The sequence below is a fragment of the Halichoeres trimaculatus genome, unplaced genomic scaffold, assembly GCF_033239565.1.
Source record: "Halichoeres trimaculatus isolate MK-OKI-2021-1 unplaced genomic scaffold, fHalTri1.1 fHalTri1_scaffold_12, whole genome shotgun sequence".
NCBI lineage: Eukaryota > Metazoa > Chordata > Actinopteri > Labriformes > Labridae > Halichoeres > Halichoeres trimaculatus.
This window is the reverse complement of record NW_027437190.1, coordinates 5,780,719-5,795,743: the sequence shown is the minus strand read 5'-3', so window position 1 is coordinate 5,795,743 and position 15,025 is coordinate 5,780,719. Positions and strand designations below refer to the sequence as shown.

General features: G+C 42.0%; 1 protein-coding gene across 3 annotated transcripts in view; it reads left to right on the top strand.

The window, feature by feature from the left end:
• The first annotated feature begins 1,310 nt into the window (after nucleotides 1-1,310).
• Nucleotides 1,311-15,025, top strand: part of adcy3a (adenylate cyclase 3a) — a 29,312-nt gene continuing 15,597 nt past the window's right edge. For all 3 annotated transcript variants that reach the window (XM_074683583.1, XM_074683584.1, XM_074683582.1), the window contains exons 1-6: nucleotides 1,311-1,635; nucleotides 3,292-4,276; nucleotides 4,762-4,911; nucleotides 9,996-10,126; nucleotides 11,046-11,157; nucleotides 13,548-13,675. In XM_074683583.1, coding sequence (XP_074539684.1) covers nucleotides 3,602-4,276; nucleotides 4,762-4,911; nucleotides 9,996-10,126; nucleotides 11,046-11,157; nucleotides 13,548-13,675 — 1,196 coding nt within the window. In that variant the 5' untranslated portion in view covers nucleotides 1,311-1,635; nucleotides 3,292-3,601. The remainder of the gene's footprint in view (nucleotides 1,636-3,291; nucleotides 4,277-4,761; nucleotides 4,912-9,995; nucleotides 10,127-11,045; nucleotides 11,158-13,547; nucleotides 13,676-15,025) is intronic.

Genomic DNA, 15,025 nt, shown 5'->3' with positions numbered 1-15,025 from the left:
ATTAGTGGAACAATCAATATACTCTCAGTGTGTTACATTAAAGCTACTGGTGTCGGATAGCTCAATACAAACACAATAACATTCTGAAAGATTTTTATTTCTATTTTTAAAGCCTGAAGTGTGGAAACAGCTGCTCTGGGATTTTGTGGGTATGTATGTGTAATTTGATTTTCACAAAAAGTGTGTAGTGTACAGGTGATAATGCAAATTTAAGATATTTATCAATTAATTATTAAATTATATCCTGCTGAAATGATTGTCCCTCTGATTACAGGTTGATGTTTTTATATCAACAGATTATTCTCATCCTTCAAATAAACTGGCATCACATTTAACATTTATTTTTATAACATTGCTCAAACCTGATCCTGTTCATTTGTTCTGATTCCCATCAAAGTGAACATTTCCACAGAGAGTAAGGTAACAGGACTTGTAACTTTGTTTCTGTTGACATATCCGTCCTCATTTAGCGCTCCTTCTCAGATATTTGACATTAATTCACCTTTAAACAGAAATTAGTCAAATGTCTCAGCTTTGAATATTGTTGCTGTTGACATCTTCTCTAATGGTTGGAGTAACTTATAGAGACCTGGAGATGCTCTCACCAGCTCTGAGTCAACATTCAGGGGGAATGAGGCTGACACTAACCTTATTACCACAAAGTCAACAGGAAGAGCTGCTGTTGTTTTGTAGGCTTAAATCCAGGAAATGTGTAAACGATCCTTTCCTGGTTACCTGTTGGACTCAAACCACACCTGAAACATGCACACGTTCAGTAAATGAAGCGTCAGCCGTCAGTTACCATGGCAACCAGTCATCCAGCCATCTTTGTCTGCAGACACAGATGATGCCTATCATACCATGACTGTTAGTCTGAACTCTGAGCTGCCACTCATTCTTCCTGCTGACCGAACCTCCTTCTTCTCTGAATGTCGTCTTCCGGTCCTCCTCACCCCCTGAAAGAGAGAGGGAGAAGGGGGAGAGGGGTACGTGGGGGGATGAGCGACTGTGGACACCAGAGGAGTCGAAACATCAAGTTAGACATGAATCGTTATAGAAAACACGGAAGTGATTCTATACTTCCCTCCAAAATAAAAGCATGATGGTCAGTGCGTTGTTAATTACCCTCAATCTCAAGTTCTAGTGACAAAATTAGAAGTAATGCAGAAAATACAGCTTCATATATTGAATTTTTACAGAGCAAAAAGACTATTTACATTACTCGTTACATGCTTAAAACATGTTAAATGTTTTATTTTGAAAAATGCAGGAAGCTCCTCGATTTTACGCACCTGTAGCTTTATGTTGAATCTGTTCCGCTTCCTGCGGAAAACACCCGGAGCAGAGACACCAGGAGCCGGGAATCTGTGGAGTGTTTCTACGAGGCGATCTTCGCTTTGCTTTCCTCTGAGTCAGACTGAGGCTTTTTCCCCTCCCAGCTGACAGAAGACACAAACACACACTCTATCTTTCTCTACCTCCTCACCCCCTCTCTCTCTCTCTCACACACACACACACACATACTCGCTTATACGAACGTACAGCCACACTCTCTCGCTCTCTCACACACATACACACATCTGTGTGAGGGGAATTAGCACCCGGAGGAGACGACAGCTGGTTCCGTAAGACACGGTGAGCATCAGACTGGATTCTGATCCTTAGTTCACACATGTGGAGGAACAGAGCGTGAGACTGGCGTCAGAGGACGGTAATCAGATTAGAAACAGTTTGATGTGGACTCAGAGAAATAATCAGAATAGGGTTGAGATAAACAGAGAGCAGCTCAGAGATGCTAAAGCAGCCATTTGAACGGGTCTGATCAGAGTCAGTGATCCTCCATCACCTGACGGAGCTCAGTGCTCACCTGGTCGGATGTCTTCATGCTTTGATACAGAAGACAAATACTGGACTGCCTCTACTACCACAGTGAGCAACATGTAGCTGTGCAGGCCTGCAGCCCAGTCTGCACACTGTGTGCAAAACACCTGACGACTGGGTCTGAATATCTGAGTCTGTGAGGTGGGACATGTCCCCTTACATGTTTCTGATCTATCCTCTCATCTTCAGGTGAATACACCTGATCACCAGGCTGTCCTCCCACTCTGTCTGCTGACCATCAGTGTGTTCAAAGGTTGATAATGATGGATATCTTCACCTTCCTGTTATCATGAGACATTTCCTGAGCAATAACTCCAACATGCTATGAGTGATTCTCCTCTTATACAACTGAGCTGCTCCAGCTAAATGTAAACTGTAATCAGAGACTATAGGAGGAAAAAACTCCTTGAACCACTATGAGATTAAAACAAGAAAACTCATATATCATCAGGGACATGGCTCTGACTCAGGAACATATGAGATATAATTGTGTAGGTTTTGTTTTAATCTCTGAGAGTGACAAAAACACAGCACTGAGTCTAACTATGTTTAAAAGGATTTGAGCTATGTGACTTAAATGACTTGAACTCTGTGTTAAAAGGATGCTAAATATGCAAGTGAACATTGATGTTTTTTACTTTTTGGTTAGAGGGATTCTGACTTTGTGACTTAAGGACTCTAATTTTGTAGCATAAAAGACCCTAACTTTTTGGCTTTAAAGATTCTAACTCTGTGACTTAGGGATTATATCTTCTGGCTTAAAGAACTCTGAATTTGTGGCCTCAAAAACTCTAACCTTGTGACTTAAAGAACTCTCACTTTGTGACTGAAGGACTCTAACTGTAGCTTCAAGGACTCTAACTTTGTTACTTTAGGACTCCAACTAAGTAGCTTAAAGGACCCTAACTTTTTGGCTTTAAGGTCTCCAACCATATAACTTAAAGGACTCCAACTTTGTGACCTAAGGAATCAAACTCCACAGCTTAAAGGACTCTTAACCTTTTGGCTTTAAGAACTCTTACTCTGTGACTTAAGGACTCTAACTCTGTAGCCTAAAGATCTCAAACTTTTTCTGTTTTAAGGAATCTGACTCTGTGAACCAAGGACTCCATCTTTGTGGCCTAAAAAACTCTAACCTTGTAACATATAGGAATTTAACTTTGTGACTTAAGGAACTCTTACCCTGTGACTTAAAGGACTCTTACTCTGTAGTTTTAAGGACTCTAACTGTGACTCCAGGACTCTAACCCTGTAGCTCAAAGGACTCTATCTTTATGGCTTAAAGGACTCTAACTCTGTATCCTGAAGGACTCTGTTATCTGGTCTCTATGATGGGTTATGGACCTCTCTAGTCCTGTTTCTGCTGTGATGAAAACAAACTAAACTCTCTGTATGTGGTCTTTGCCTCAGGTCATGTGACAGGCTGGATCCATCCCTGTGAGTGAGCTGCTGTGTCATGTGTGAGGATGGAGGAGGACAGAGGGGGAGAGGAGGAGTCAGGACTTCCCCGGGAGTGAGGATGAGTGGGTGTGTCTCATACGAGCATATCACACAGGGCTGATGGATGGAGCGATCAGAGTCACAGGGAGAGAAGACATGGACACACAGAGCTGATTCATGACGCCTTTCAGGAGGAGACTCAGTGGAACACACAAACACAGGTGATGCACACCTGAGACTTCAGTCTACACACAGCTTTACAGATCTTAAAGGGTCCAGCATGCCTCGGAACAGGGCCTTCTCTGAGCCGGAGTACTCGGCAGAGTATTCTGCTGACTGCTCGGTGACGTTGCCCTCTGACCCCGGCCAAGCGGTGGGTCGCACTCATGAGGTGACGGTGCGGAGTTCGGGCTGCTGTCTCTGCCTGCCGCGGTTCATGCGGCTCACCTTCGCCCCTGAGTCTCTGGAGAATCTGTACCAGACGTACTTCAGGCGGCAGAGACACGAGACACTGCTGGTGCTGGTGGTGTTTGCTGCACTCTTTGACAGTTACATCATCGTCATGTGTGCGGTAATCTACACCTCTGATAAGCTGGCCTCCGTGCTGGTGGCGTCTCTTGGGCTGGCAGCAGACGTGGTACTCTATCTACTGTGTCGCTTCGGGCTCCTGCCGGACCGTGTGACCCGACGGGTGGTGCCGTACGCCATGTGGGTGCTGATAGCTGCACAGATCTTCTGTTACCTGGGTCTGAGCTACGCTCGCTTCCATCAGGCATCAGACACCGTGGGCTGGCAGGCCTTCTTCAGCTTCTCCTTCTTCCTCACACTGCCGCTCAGGCTCATGCCAATCGTCCTCATCACTACGGTGTCCTGTGGGGTCCACACCCTGGTGCTGGGTGTCACCATCGCCCAGCAGGAGCAGGAAGACATCCAAGGGGGGACCCTGGGCCGACAGGTAGATGAACTACACTTCTATATCTGTATGTAGTCTAAGGTCACACTAAAGTCACTTTAGGGATGGAGACAGAAAAAGCTCAGCTGTGTCCTGTTTTCAGCCAATCACAGAGCTGCTTCAGGGTCACAGACTCAGCCAGGGAGATGTGACACACCTGAGTCTTTGGCAGTTATCTTTGAAAAAATTTCATGCAAACCTTGTTTTTTGTACTCATAGAATACTTTATTATGTATTGTACTATCTGTTCATTTAAAATCTGGTGCCAGCTGCACATCTCAAACAGTTTGATTGATGCTATCTAATACTGGCATGTTTTGCCACAGTGTCAACAGGCAGAAGTGACATGTGGCTGACTCCTATTCAGATTTAGGGGTAGAGTTTGGCCTTGGAAACATTTGGTTGTTTTGAAATAGCAGCACAGGTGTAATTGTTAAATAATTCTTATTAAACATCCGATCCTGTCCGTCTATCCTATGTTTCTCCAGCTGCTGGCCAACACAGTGATCTACGTGTGCTCCATCACTGTGGGCATTATGTCGTACTACATGGCCGACAGGAAACACCGCAAAGCCTTCCTGGAAGCCCGACAGTCTCTGGAGGTCAAGCTAAACCTGGAGGAACAGAGCCAGCAGCAGGTCAGATTACACAACAACACAATATGTTTTATAAAAGGTTTCATAAATAACAGAGCACTCAATCTATTAGCTCACCAGCACCATATAGTCAAACGAATCAGGATTCTGTATTGATCACCAAAGACACTGAGGCTGTTATGAAATGGAGTGGACTAACAGGCAGCCTGTGTATGCTTCTGTGACCAGCAGACGGCTGGTCGCTCCTCATACAGATTGACTCTAAAGCCTTAATTATGACTTCCCCTCTCATGATAATAAAACTTTATTACCCTAAATGTTACTCCTAGCTCTCTTAAAAATGATGAGTTTATTCTCTAATTGTCATTATCTTATCTTTACTGTAGCTCTAACCCTCTGCTGTAGCTGTGGGTTGTAGTAACATGAAAACAAAAACCAGTCTGATCTTTATCTCCTGCAATAGCCCCGGCACTGTATCACCTTGGCTGGAGTGTTATTGCTGTCACTCTCTCAGTGTTGTTCAATCAGAAAAATTCAAGCAGCATTGAAAACCTAAGAATTTGCACTATCCATTAATGTATGAGTCATTGCGGTAATCACAAGCATGTGAAGTAGCCCCGCAAAGCAAAACAGTGGAAATATTGCAAAAATGCTAAATGCCTGTAACTCCATGAGCTGCGAAGCTGTGCTTTCTGTAAATTACATTGTTCTGTCTCACTAAACTCAGACAAAAAATCTTTTTTTTTTGTATTTTCTGCTTTTACTCTGCTACCAGATGTCAGAAATTCAAGTTTATGTACGGCTGAAAAAGGGGCCACAGCGCTCAGACATGGGGTGTTTTAAGACCATTTTAGCCTCAGTAGGTAAATGGTTATAAATAAAGTAGGTTTATATGCTGCTTTCCATTTGTACTCGGAACTGGGAAGTCGGGAGTGGGAATGACATCATCTCCGAGTTCAGTGTTCCAGTTGCCAAGTCGAAAAAACTTGCCTTAATAGCAGTATTTCTGTATATTAACATTGAATAATAATATGCATACGGCTGAATTATCATGACAAACGCTAGTCAGAAATTCTTACATAAAAAGAATATAACTGGAGCTTAAAAACTGTTTACCCCCAAAATCGGAATTTCCTATCAGGAACTTGGGGTGGTGTGGGTGCTCCGACTTACAAGTCGTAAATTACGACCTCATGGGGTGTTCCAGCTGGGCTTTCCCACTCAGAACTCAGAAATTCTGACTTCCAAGTACAAATGGAACGCGGCACTATTCTACAGTTCTACGTCCTCTCTTAACCAATCTTTCCGCCCTGTGACTGAGGCAGGGTTTGTGTTATAGGGAAGCTAGCTTGATTAACTTAAGCACAACGTGAAAGAAAGACAACCACTTTTTGCCAGCCTGTTCTGAAGTATGCTCATGTTTGTGTATTTACAGGTAATGTGCAGTACATATTATTAATAATAGTTATTTTAAACAACTGGCAGGTTGGTAACTAGTCAGTACCTTCCCTGAGAACAAGAAAATGAGCCTCATGATAAGTGTTTGCATCCTCAAACTCTCCTAAAATTAAGAAACAGTAAACTTCAGTGGTCTTTAATGTCATTAGAAACTCCTTGGTATAAGCAGAGGGTTTGGTAAAAAGGAAGATATAAATACTATAAACAAACAAATAAATACAAGAAACAAACAAAGAAAATCTCCAGCAGACTTCTGTGGAGTCTGTAGTTAGCTGTTGGCTAACTCTGCGCCGTTAGCCATCACACAGCTTTAATTTACCAATCAATCAATTGACAGTCTTTATTTATTTATATTGCCCGAAATCATAACAAATTTTATTACAAGGCACTTTCTTAAAACTATTATAGGTCCAGACCTGTTGTCGGTAATAAAATTATGCTTTATTAATGGAGACAGAACATTTAAATAAGATCAGATATCATTTTGGTTGTGTCCGAAATCACTCACTTATTCCTTACTTACCGCACACTGTATTTGTCTTAATCATATTTTATGAACGTAACGTTTCAGTCAATGTGACCTTCACCAGACATATCATACAGTCTCTCTGCCCTGCACATATGTACATCCCGGGAAGTGCAGCTGACCAACCCGAGGGCTGGGGAGCTCAGCCTTTACGATGAGTCTCACCTGTCAGGGGGTGATAAAATTCAATTAACAGGTGCATTACAGAGTTTTACATGATCTTCAGAAAAATTGTAAGAAATATTTTTTTTTATAGACAAAACGCTAAAATCTCTAGAGATGAAAACATTTTTTTTCAAATATTTTTTGAAATAGGGGCAACCATGCCAATTATTTAAAAACATTGATTTTTGAGAGTCAAAAACTACAGGTAATAAAAGTAAATAATCAACATCTTTTTGTTAACCAGCCATAGTCCTATCTTAACCCCAGAATAAATTCAGTTACCACAAAGCTACTAGATCCTAAAAAGCTGATATCTCCCCCATCACAAAGCTGTTAGCTATGACAGAGCCGTTAGCCATGCCAAAACTGTTGGCTATGTCACACAGCTTTTAGCTACGACAGTCCTGCTAGCCATTTAGGTTGCCAGCTACCATTAAGGTATGAGCTCTTAAAAAGCTGTTAGCTTTCAAAATGCTGGTATCTCCTCCAATACCAATTTCTATCACAAATGGGTTAGCTAACTCAAAGCTGTTAGCTTTTACAAAGAAGTCACATATAAAAAGCTATTAGCTATCAAATCTTTAAGCTACTAAAAAGCTGTTAGCCTTAAAAATATTGTGTTGCTCAAAAACTGTGAGCTATCACAGAGCTGGTATCTGACACAAAACTGTTATCTAGAGAAAAACTCTCATTTATAAAAGGACTCTTTGTTGGCTAACAAAGCTGGTAACTTAAACAAATGATGTTATGATGACTATTATGTAATAGCAAAAGTATTAGCTAACACACTCTGAAATACAAGATTTTGTTTGTCAGAAAGTTTTTATAAAGTAGGAATGCTCCTTTGTTTGAATAACAAAACCTTCAGACACCGCACTGCCAAGCTAAGCAACATAAACATCAAGTATGTGAAAAGCTAGCTCTCACTTTTATTGCTGCACTGGGTTAGCTTTGGGTGAAGTTTGATCTGGAAATGATTCTGATACCAGGGTGAAGTCTGGCACTCTGGCTTGTTTTATCTTTCTTTGATTTATTAACAGACAGGTTTTTTGTTTCAAACTCTTTTTCAACTCCCAGCAAGATCAGCCCCAAGTGGATCAGTCTGATTTAACTGGTCACTGCTGATCTTTTTCATCTTTAACACACACTGTGTCACCAAGTGTAGGAGTGTGTGTGTCCAACACAATTATTCCTGGAACAGGTGGTTGGTGTAGAGGGTGAGCGTGCAGGGAAAGAAGGGATGGAGAGAAGGACAGACGTGTGTTGGTGAGGAAAAGGTAACTGTCATTCTGATAAATCCACAAGTGTGAGAAACTCCCTGAATACTGATGTTGCAGCAGGGGCTGATGGGAAACTAGGGCCACCAACCAATCACCAAGCATCTGGTGGCTGTCGGTTACCATGGTAACTGACCTCCCAAGATTGTGTCATCTGTAATCACAGAGCCTCTCTCAGGGTCTTATAAGAGTGTGTGCGTGTGTGTGAGTGTGTGAGTGTGTGGCCTGACTAGAATAAGTGCTCACAGGTCCAGGATGTGAGTGCACTGGGGGTTTGTGTTTGACAGGAAAAACACTACCTGTGTGTGTGTGTGTGTGTGTGTGTGTGTGTGTGTGTGTGTGTGTGTGTGTGTGTGTGTGTGTGTGTGTGTGTGTGTGTGTGTGTGTGTATGTGTGTGTGTCTAACAGTGGGTGTTCTGTGAGCAAACAAAGCAGTGTGATTGGTTCAGGTCTACTTCTGCAGCAGGAATTCATACTTCCTCAGTTACCTTTAATGATTCTGATCAACGTTCTTCATCAACATTCGTCATAAATCTTTGTTGTCTACATCACACCAACATGTCTGGAACAGACAGAGGACAGACTGTGCATGGAGTGGATTTACAATGTCTGTTTAATAGACACAGGATTTTATAATTTTTAAATGTTTCTGGGCTCAGTAGTTTAGTGTCCAAGAGGACAGAGGAGTGACTTTTAATCAATCTTGATGCTAAGCTAGGCTTATCCCCCTCCATCTCAAAAAGAAAGAAAGTGTCTGTTCACCAAACCACCCACTACACTAGCAGTGCCTATTTTGGCTGAAATCCAGTCTGTAATAGGTAGTATGCAAAAAACGTGCAAAATCTGCAGTATGCCAAAAATCCCCTGATGTCCTACTGATCTAGGAAAATTTCTCAGTATGCAACGGACCAGTCTACCTCGTATACTGTTTCCCACAATGCACGGCGCTAATGCTGTTTCTATAGGTGGGTGGCAGGTTTTGGTGCATTACCGCCATCTACTGGACTGAGTCAGCATTACAACTACAGTACAACAACACTAATGTTAGACAGATCGTGAGAAAGTAATGAAGTAATGCAAAAGAAACACAAGTAAATCTTGTCACTTTCAGTTACCAAAGAGGCTTTAAATTCTACAAATTCATTGAAGCCCATATACACCACTAATTCACCTTTTAACCATATGTGGAGAGAGAGACATTCAACCATTCACTCACACACTTACACCTACAGACAATTTAGAGTGCTCAGTTAACCTGATGAGCATGTTTTTGGACTGTGGGAGGACGCTGGAGGACCCGCAGAGAACCCACACATGTGAAGAACATGCAAACTCCCCACATAAAGGCCCACTGGCCAAGCTGGGAATCAGCTATGATCTTATTAACAAAAATAACTAAAATGCCCAGATTTACCCAACGTTTGTGTTGTGCATTTATAATGAAGGAAAAATAAAATCCTTCACCTGTAACTCCATTTTCTGAAACTGGAAACCAGAGTAGTATACTAAAAAACAGACCCAACAGAACAGTCATACTACATACTACATGCAGAAGCAGTACTCAGTACGCAGTGCCTACTACATACTACATACTATATTCACATGTAGTATGTACTAGGCGTTTGAAAAACAGCCAGAGTAAACGTTGATTTCTTCTTCACACTGATTCCTACAAATGTTTATTTGTCTTTCCCCCTCAGGAGCGCCTCCTGCTGTCCATCCTGCCAAAGCACATTGCTGATGAGATGCTGCAGGACATGAAGAAGGAGCCCAGTCAGAAGGAGATGCAGCAGTTTAACACCATGTACATGTACCGCCACGAGAACGTCAGGTAGGCCTCCTGTCTCACCTGTCACACCTGTCACGCCTGTCCTACCTGTCGCACAGAGACACTCAGGTTTAGGCCATAAAGGGTCTTTACAGGTCCTCAAAGGTCTGTCAGAGGCTCTGAAGTCTTAATTAGCATAAACACTGAGATACAATCTGTGAATTTTTAAGAAGAATGTCAGATCTTTCACTGATCATCTTACCTGTGGATGGTTCCACATTTAAAACACCTGTTCACTTCAAACTCTGCAGCTTCTGATTCTTTAGGTCTGAAGACATGTTTCTCCAGACTTCTGCGTTAAACTGAACACAATCAGGAAGAACAGATCCTAAAAATAACATTTCTAACACTGAGCAGACTGATAAACACATATTCAACATGTTCACCTTCAGCTAAAGCAAAGGTTTCTCTGAGTCTCTGCCAACACCTGAAGCTGTGAAAACATGAAATCAGAGTCCATCGCAGCTTCTCCCATCTGCTGTATGTGATGATCAGAGACTCAAACCTGCAGCCTGCTCTCTGATTCTCTGCTTCACACCTGTTTAACAAACAACCAGTCAGACCTGCACTCACAGCTTCACACACACACCAAAAACAAACACCAAAAGCTCTACACTGTGTAGGTATCATCTATTTTATAACTCAATTAGGAGGAGGAAGGGTCAAATACTTGATATGAGAACTCATGACTCTAAAAAATGAGTTTTTCTCTCCTCAGGGTTTATTTCAGCTATCCTTAAACATCAAGACATCCAGAGGCAGTCTTAAAATCTCTGTGACAGGCTGTCATATCTCTGAAGCTCATAAAACAGCTTAAATGCCCGTCCATGAGAGGAGCTATCTCTGCAGGTGAAAGATGAAAGATCTGTTTTCCTCAGTGGAGTCGTTTCATCTCAGTGTGACTTCTCTCTCTGTATCCCAGCATCCTGTTTGCAGACATTGTGGGCTTCACTCAGCTGTCGTCGTCCTGCAGTGCTCAGGAGCTCGTCAAACTGCTCAACGAACTCTTCGCTCGCTTCGACAAACTGGCGGCTGTGAGTCACATGGATAACAACACTTATACACATACACTGATGTCGGGATCTGGATCTATGTTGTATGAATTGTTCTCATCCTAGATGTTCTGACAACAAAGGAGAAGCTTGGATTCTCTTAAATCTCTCATTTATTTGTCTGAAAAATATGTAGAGGGAGAATCTGGCTGAACAGCGTTCATAGACCAGTTCAGAGTTTGTAAACGTAGGCGCATTTTGGCAACAGAAGTGCTGTGAAGTACAGTGGTTGGGTCAAGCAACATTAGGGTGTGAGCCACCAAAAAACACATTTTTTACCTAAAAACACCAATTTGACGCATGGTAAACCACTCCTGGGCTTGTGTGAAATCAGTGAGTGAACAGAAAACATCAACAAGTGGACAGACGTTCTTAGTGGAAAAAATCAGCATGTAGCCAGGAGAGGAGTTTAAACACAAGTCACTCAATGCTTATGACTGTATTATCCATAGACACTTGCCAGACTGTGAAATATACAGACATGAACTTGTGTCAATAAACCAGAAACTCTACCAAACCAAACCAAAGACAGGCATTCAGACCGCTAAGACCCAGGTTATAAAAAAGGATTCAGAAAACTACGTCCAGACAGAGAACTTCACCAAATCTATCAGAACATCAGTGGTTTTGTATTTTAAGACAATTATTGAGTTCATATTTGGTTGTAACCTGGGCTTGAAACCAACATTTTTATTTAAAACACAGTAAAAACTGGGTTTAGAATACCAGCAGTTAATGTCATAAATTTGTGGTCAAACCTGGTTAACCAAGGTTGGATAAAGAAGACATATTTAATAACACAGACGCAGACGTTGCTGGTGGTTCAGTGTAAAGTGTGACCCAGTTGATTGGTAGGGCTGTGACGATACGCTGCTTTCGCGATTCAATTCTATTGTTTTTTGGGGTGCCAATTTGATTTAAATTTTTCAATATTTACTATTTTTGCGATTGCTAGTTTGTCTTTTTAACACAAGACCATGTGAAAAAGTTAAATGATGATGATGATAATGTCTACAGACTATATCAGGAGCCATATTTTCCCATGAAAAGAACATCAGGTGAGTCAGAGAGAAACATTTCACCCTCTGCTGGAGAAAAGTGGTAACTTTCTTCCAACCCAGTTTATAAACAAAGACTAAAATGAAAAATTTGAGTTTGACAAAATTTTTTATTTATTTTTTTTTAAGACAAAGAATCTCACTTTCGATATTGTCAAACAAAAAATCTCGATATGTTGACTTTTGATTTTTTTGTCCCACCCTTGTTAACTGATGACTTATCAACCGACGATCACTGACACGTTCCACTGAGAGTCACCAGTTAGCACGGTCACTCTTTGCTCCAAAACACCAGTAGCTCTGTAACACTCAGAACTGAAGAGAAGTTGACTCCATTATGTAGTATAGTTTCTGATAGCTGACAACGGAACAACCAGACATTTTTTATGTTGCTTACGGCTTTGACTTAGTGTTTGAAGAACAATGACTTGTCTGAATGAATGGAGATAAACATCACTTATTCAGCCCAAATGCGTGTGCATCTTTATGATGGCAAAGGTTTTGAGCAGGTGTAAAGTAGGCTTTAGGAGCCCAAGGTGTCAGGTCCCCACTCAGCACTGCTCGCAGCTTTGACAGGCCATAGACTCTAACCAATCATTTCTTATCCAAAGCAGTGTCTTTAGTTGATATATTATTTCCTCTTAAACCAAAAGAGCTCTTCATCAGGTTTGACTTAAAATCCAGACACATAAAAAGTATGAGGACTTCTCTGTGTAAGAAAGAAACTTGTACCCACTGAGTGGAAGATGGAGCTCCATCATTTTTGCATTGATTAAAAATAAAAGGAACTTTATCAAAAGTTGTGAAGATTAAATCTGATTGTCAAACAGTGAATGTAGAAGAAGGCAAAGAGGCAATAAGAGGATAAAGAAATGTGCATACATACTGAGCCTGTGGAGCACCAATCCCATCAGTTAGCAGAATTGTGAGGTTTTGAGTCATTGTGTTGATTGCATCAACTTTGTTAATCAAATCAGAGATGAAAGTCCATTAATCTGGATTAACACATTCATTTTGACAGCCCTATTATGAACATTTTATTAGAATGAACTGTGTGTTTTTATTGTAGAAAGTGAAGTAATTGATATTATCTTATTGATATTATCTGATTGTATTTTAAAATGGATTCTTTGTTTTTTCTTTCATGTTATTGTTTTATACGATGTTTTAGTCCTCTGTAAAGCATTTTTGAGTGTTTAGAAAAGTGTTTTTTTTGTTAATAAAACATGTTATTTTTATAAATTATTAGAAGAACAGAAAACCCTTTTCACAGAGGTTTGGACGAGACCCAATCTCTGTCTCTGTCTGTTTCAGAAATACCACCAGCTGAGGATTAAGATTCTGGGGGACTGTTATTACTGTATCTGTGGTCTGCCAGACTACAGGGAGGACCACGCTGCCTGCTCCATCATGATGGGCCTCGCCATGGTGGAGGCCATCTCGTGAGTGCAGTAGTGTGTGTGTGTGTGTGTGTGTGTGTGTGTGTGTGTGTGTGTGTGTGTGTGTGTGTGTGTGTGTGTGTGTGTGTGTCTGTGTGTGTGTGTGTGTGTGTGTGTGTGTGTGTGTGTGTGTGTTTCTGGTTCCGCTCTGTGTTCACATGCACGGGGTCATTGATCCCTCTGATGGGCTGGTATCGACTCTCTGAGGACTGGGGATGAGAGCACTGGCTGACAGTCAGAGGTTAATAATGTCAGACTGATGATGATGATGATGATGATGATGATGATGATGATGATGATGATGATGCAACGTTTTGGTCTGGATCCAGACAGAGAGCAGGGATGGATCTACTTTACTCTTTCTGATAACACAGACACATTGAGGAAAGGTTTCACAGCAGCAGCACAAACACTCTGAGAACTTTCCACAGGAACTTTCTGCAGGGCCTAGTGTGTCTCTCCTGGAACCAGGACCTGAATTTCAGACTCTCTCTTGTACCTGTGAGGGTACCCAGCACCACCAACCGACGACATAATGTCACTGCTTCCACAAAACCATAATCAACCTGTGGCTAAAGACATCTCAACGTTCTTCTGGTCCATCTTAAGACCTTACCACTACTTCCACTTGAAGCACTGCAAAAATCACCCCTTACAGTCTGTTTGGTCTCGGAAGCAGGAGCAGATAACACAACCCCTCAAACCGCCACTGACTGTGGAAACTTAAAGCTATGGTCTACGATCTGAAACCCAGTTTGGCTGATGAGACACATTTGAAAAACGCAGCCTCACTCACCCCTCCCCTCCGTGTTCCAAGATCCCGCCCCCCAGCTTGTATGGCCCTCTTCGCCTCCTAACAACATGCCCCCTCCAATAGAGCAAGAAGCGGCCGGCAGAAAATGTAACAAACAAGACAGTCACAGTGGTAGCTTTTTCAATTTGACCGGCGCGATCAAAACCATGAATTAGCCGGCGAAGCAGGTCTGGTGTTGGCACTGCCAGCTGATCAGAGCAAAGCCGACTGTGGGCGAGGCTTTACCTTTCTCAGCGTGTCTTCACCAGCTCAGTTTACAATGCTAAAGATGTGTGGCTAACTTATGCTAAAATCTATTGACAGAGCCGACCCGTTCCGACCAGCAGCGTTCAGTCATTAGCCAGTACAGGCTCAGACTAACCAGAGTTATCCAGCTGACATCTCCCACTGTGGTAAACAAAGTCATTACCTGTTCAACAGAAACTCAGCTGTCTCAGTGTCAGTCTTCAGTCCCAAATCCCTCTGCTGCTTTTTCCACCAGTCGTACATTTCTCCAATATTCAGTCTCTGTTGGCACCTGTATAGCTCATAATTCTTCC